The 5,469-nt window shown below is 41.2% G+C and overlaps 1 protein-coding gene across 1 annotated transcript; it reads right to left on the bottom strand.

Annotated features, from left to right (window-relative positions):
• Positions 1-363: 363 nt before the first annotated feature.
• On the bottom strand, positions 364-4,784 carry LOC142525974 (uncharacterized). The gene is made up of 5 exons (XM_075630254.1): positions 3,071-4,784; positions 2,463-2,569; positions 2,005-2,333; positions 1,258-1,339; positions 364-858 (listed from the first exon to the last, which is right to left on the bottom strand). Exons 1-5 carry the CDS (start codon positions 4,782-4,784, stop codon positions 364-366), a joined length of 2,727 nt encoding a protein of 908 aa, XP_075486369.1.
• Between the last annotated feature and the right edge of the window lie 685 nt (positions 4,785-5,469).

Here is a 5,469-nt window from a genome sequence, read left to right as displayed (position 1 = left end):
TTCTAATGAAAGTGGCCTCACATCATTTGGATCAATATACAAAACATTATGCTAAAAACCACAACTACTGCCACAGTTTCTTACCGTTTTAGCACTTCTATTACTTATTTGGCTAAATATCAACTTTCTATTCTACCCATACATTCTCGGTTTCATTCTAAATCATTCAATACCATTCATATCACATCTTGAAACCATAAACTATCACCATTACATCACATATCTCCGAACGATTATCATAATAAACCATAAAAGGAATAATGACCATACTTAATCATAATCATTACCTTACATCATATGCATACGAATGTCTAGGCGTTACAATTCTCCCCTCCTTAAGAAATTTCGTCCTCGAAATTGCCATTACTGTGCGAATAACTCAAGATATCGCTGCTTCATTTCCTCCTCTGGTTCCCACGTTGCTTCTTCAACCAACTGATTACGCCAAAGAATCTTGATAATGCCGATCTCCTTATTCCTTAGTACTTTAACCTTGCGATCTAAAATCTGGATTGGTACTTCTTGATAAGTCAAGTTCGGCATCAGATCCAACGCTTCATGTCTGAGAACATGGGAAGGGTTCGAGATGTACTTCCTGAGCATTGAGACGTGAAATACATTGTGGACTCTATCCAAATCTGGCGGTAAGGCTAGACGATATGCTCTTTCTCCTATCCTGTCCAGAATTTCAAATGGGCCGATAAATCTTGGGCTCAGCTTTCCTTTCCTGCCAAATCTCATAATGCCTTTGAGAGGGGCAATTTTTACAAATACATGATCTCCAACTTCAAATTCCAAAGGCCTTCTTCGATTATCGGCATAACTTTTCTGTCTGGTTTGGGCCGTCTTCATTCTATCCTGGATTAAAGTAATCACATCAGCTGTCTGTTGAACCAATTCTGGTCCTAACATCTTTCTTTCACCGACTTCATCCCAATTCAACGGTGACCTACATTTTCTGCCATACAATGCCTCGTATGGTGCCATGCCAATCGTCGCCTGATAACTATTGTTATAAGTAAATTCCGCAAGTGGCAATTTAGAATCCCAACTACCAGGAAAATCAATCGTGCAGGCTCGTAGCATATCTTCAAGAATCTGAATCACCCTCTCTGACTGCCCGTCACTCTGAGGATGATAAGCTGTGCTAAAAGCCAACCTGGTGCCCAAGGCTCTGTGCAAGCTCTTCCAAAATTCGGAAGTAAACCTCGGGTCACGGTCAGATACAATTGACACAGGGATACCATGAAGTCTCACAATCTCAGCTACATAAACTTCAGCAAACTGGTTCATTGTAAACGTCGTCTTGACTGGAAGAAAATGAGCCGACTTGGTTAACCTGTCAACAATCACACAGATGGAGTTGTAACCCATTGGTGTTCTTGAAAGTCCCGTTACGAAGTCCATGGTGATGTGCTCCCACTTCCACTGAGGTATTGGGAGGGATTGCAAAGTTCGAGCAGGTCTTTGATGCTCAATCTTTACCTGCTGACATGTTAGACATTCGGATATGAATTTTGCGATATCACTTTTCATACCTGGCCACCAGTAGAGACGTCGGAGATCCTGATACATCTTGGTGCTACCTGGATGTATCGAGTATGGCGCGGTATGAGCCTCTGTCAAAACTTCCCGTCGAATGTCATCACCACTGGGAACACATATCCGACCTCTAAACGTTAACAAATCATCAGTGTTCATCGCAAACTCTGTGTTTCCTTTCTCATTGGCTTTAGATCGCAATTTCATCAACTGATTGTCATTAGGTTGCTCCCGTCGTATCCTATCGTCAATGTAGGTCGAATAACCAAAGCTGAAAATCTAGCGATGGTCCCTTGCTCTACCATAGTGATCTCGCTCCTCTGAAGATCCAATAGCAACGACTTCTGAATCAATGATCTCAAAGAAGAAACTGACTTGCGGCTCAAAGCATCTGCAACGACGTTTGCTTTACCTGGGTGGTAGCTAATGGTCACATCATAATCTTTAACAAGTTCTAACCACCTCCTCTGCCGCATATTGAGTTCCTTCTGAGAGAATAGATATTTCAAGCTCTTATGGTCTGTAAAAACTTCACATTTCTCGACATACAGATAATGCCTCCATATTTTCAATGCAAAGACCACTGCAGCCAACTCAAGATCGTGGATGGGATAATTCTTTTCGTAATCCTTTAACTGGCGAGAAGCATAAGCGATTACTTTCCCACGCTGCATCAGTACAGCTCCAAGTCCCATCTTTGACGCATCAGTGTAAACAATAAAATCTTCAGTACCACACGGAAGTGCTAGGATAGGGGCTGATGTCAACTTGTCTTTCAACACTTGAAATCCCTGCTGGCAATCGTTTGTCCACTCAAACTTCACCGCTTTCCTCGTCAGATTGGTTAATGGCAGGGCTATTTTTGAAAAATTGGCAATAAAACGTCGATAATAACCTGCCAAACCAAGAAAACTACGCACCTCGGAGACTGTCGTAGGAATAGGCCATTTCTTAATAGCTTCAATCTTCATGGGATCCACTGCAATGCCTTCTCTCGAAACGATATGGCCCAGAAATGATACTTGCTCTAACCAGAATTCACACATTTTCAACTTTGCATATAACTGCTGTTCCCTTAATAACTGCAATACAGTTCTGAGATGCTCGACATGAAGTTCCCGAGTCTTGGAATAAATCAGGATATCGTCAATGAAAACGATAACAAAGCTATCCAGATATGGCTTGAAGACCCGGTTCATTAGGTCCATGAAGATAGACGGAGCGTTCGTCAACCCAAATGACATGACTAAGAACTCATAATGGCCGTACCTGGTTTTGAATGCAGTTTTAGGGACGTCGGCTTCCCTAACTTTCAGCTGATAATAACCAGAACGCAGGTCGATCTTTGAAAACACTGTCGCGCCCTGTAGCTGATCAAAGAGATCATCAATCCTCGGCAATGGATATTTATTCTTGATCGTGGCTTTGTTGATCTCTCTGTAATCAATACACAACCGCAAAGATCCATCTTTCTTTTTGACAAATAAAACCGGAGCTCCCCACGGAGAAGAACTCGGACGAATAAAACCTTTGTCTAATAGATCTTGCAACTGATTCTTCAGTTCCTTCATTTCAGTCGGGGCCATTCGGTAAGGAGCTTTTGAAATCGGAGCAGTACCTGGAACCAAGTCAATCACGAACTCAACTTCACGGTCAGGTGGCAATCCAGGCACATCATCCGCAAATACGTCAGGAAAATCCCGAACTACCTCAATCTCATTCAACTCAATCTTCATCTCAGTATTCAAATCTATCACAGCAGCTAAAAACCCATGACACCCCTTTGATAACATTTCATGAGCTTTGAGACAAGAAATATAAGGAGTGTCAAGCGAAATACCTGAACTCTGTAAAATCCCGCTATCATCAACTTCTGCAGGAAATCGCACTGTTTTAGCCACGCAGTCAATAACGGCACGATATGACGATAGCCAGTCCATTCCCAAAATAACATCAAACACCACCATGGGAATAATAATAAGATCAGCAAAATAGATTTTCTCATTTACTTGCACTGTACAACCTTTAAGAATACTAGAAGGCCATAATTCGTCTCCCGACGGCAACAAAATACTATAGTGGAGGGGTTCAAAAGATGGAACAACATTCAAAGAGCGCAAGAAAATTTCTGACATAAAGGAATGCGTAGCACCAGTGTCAATCAATGTAATAGCGGCCTTGCCTGAAATTAAGATAGTACCTGATATAACAGAAGAATCAGGATTTGCGCCTTCTTTGGTCATAGTGAAGATTCTGCCTTGAACTCTATCTTTCCTTTTCTCACCTTTCACTGGACAATTTTTGATAACATGTCCAACACCTCCACAACGAAAGCATCGATTACTTCCAACCAAGCACTCACCTATATGAATTTTGCCACATTTTGGACATACAGGTCGATCATATGTAGGCGGTGGCATAGGAGCTTTGGATCGATGCTCCTCTTTTTCTTTGCCTCTGAACTTGCCCTTACCTTTCCATCCGGATCCTTGGCCTTTAGTAGAAAAATCTTGGCGCTTCAATTGTCTTTCTCTTTCAATTTCCTTCTCGTCCTGCTCGGCCATCCTTGCTTTTTCAACAATCTCTTTATATGAAGCAGCTTTAGACATTCGAACGTCTCTTTTAATTTCAGCCCGGATACCTCTAAGAAAAGGCTCGCCCTTTTCGATGTCATTGCTGGCCAGATATGGGGCAAACTGACACCCCTCTTCGAATTTGAGAATATACTCTTGCATTGACATATTTCCTTGCTTCAGTTCTAAAAATTCCTTCACTTTCTGACTTCGAACATCTCGAGGAAAATATTTGTCGTAGAATAAATCTTTAAACTCCTGCCACTTGAGTGCCGAGACATTAACTGATATCTTGGTGGCGTCCCACCAAGTCCTCGCCGTCTTGGTCAATAGAAAAATGGCACAGCTAACTCGATCTATATCTTGAAACTGAAAATAATCATATATAGCCTCCACAGCTTTGACCCATTCCAAGGCGACCATGGGATCAGTGCTACCATCAAATTCTGGTGGCTTCATCTTACGAAATCTTTCGAATGCGCCTTCACTACTGGGCTCGGGCCTCACTTGCTCTCTCTCTCTCCCTCGCCCTGCATTCTGCATTCGCAAGAGCTGCTGGATTTGCTCGCCGTGTACTTTGGCCTGTTCTTTTAGTAACTTGCTAAATTCACCAACCACTCTAGATGATGAACTATCCTCCCCTTCTGGTGCTTTACGCCTAGGCGGCATGATCCTATGATAAATATAAATTTAAAACCATTTCCATACATAACATATCATAATTATTGAGGCTACACATCCATATTATATCAAATGATGCAGGTACATATATACCGAATTGTCGACAGCAGAGAAAGTCATATGCCAAATCATTGGTCCGAAAATCTTGGCTCTGATACCACTAAATGTAACACTCGTGACTAAGATGCATAATTAGTGCGGAAGCTTTAAAATATAATTGGAGAAAATGTGTTAATCTAAAAAAATTTGGGCAGCATCTCCCCGTAAATAGGACATGCCACCTGCCTCAAACAACAAATAATACACATGCAAAAGATTTTCATATACATCAGATATCAGTGTGTAAAGTATCTACACATCTTGCCAAAACCAAAGCGCAAAACAAGATTTTCAGTGTTTTTCCAAACTAGCCAAAAGCTTGATAATAACAAAATAACATCCATTCAAAATCTCCAAGGTTTGGCATATTCCCTTCTTTCGCTTCGACAACTCAGGGATGATCAGTCTTTCTTACCTGTGCCTGCATCACATGAACATAACTGGAATGAGAATAAAACTCAGCAAATGGAATCAATACTAACAAGATACATATATATATCATTTTAATGTAACACATAAAAGGGATAGCCTCAATTTTATTTTCTTGAAAACATTAACCATATCATTTCATAAA

This window comes from Primulina tabacum, chromosome 15 (genome assembly GCF_025594145.1).
Source record: "Primulina tabacum isolate GXHZ01 chromosome 15, ASM2559414v2, whole genome shotgun sequence".
NCBI lineage: Eukaryota > Viridiplantae > Streptophyta > Magnoliopsida > Lamiales > Gesneriaceae > Primulina > Primulina tabacum.
The sequence above is the reverse complement of the archived record's forward strand: the minus strand, read 5'-3'. Positions and strand labels throughout refer to the sequence as shown.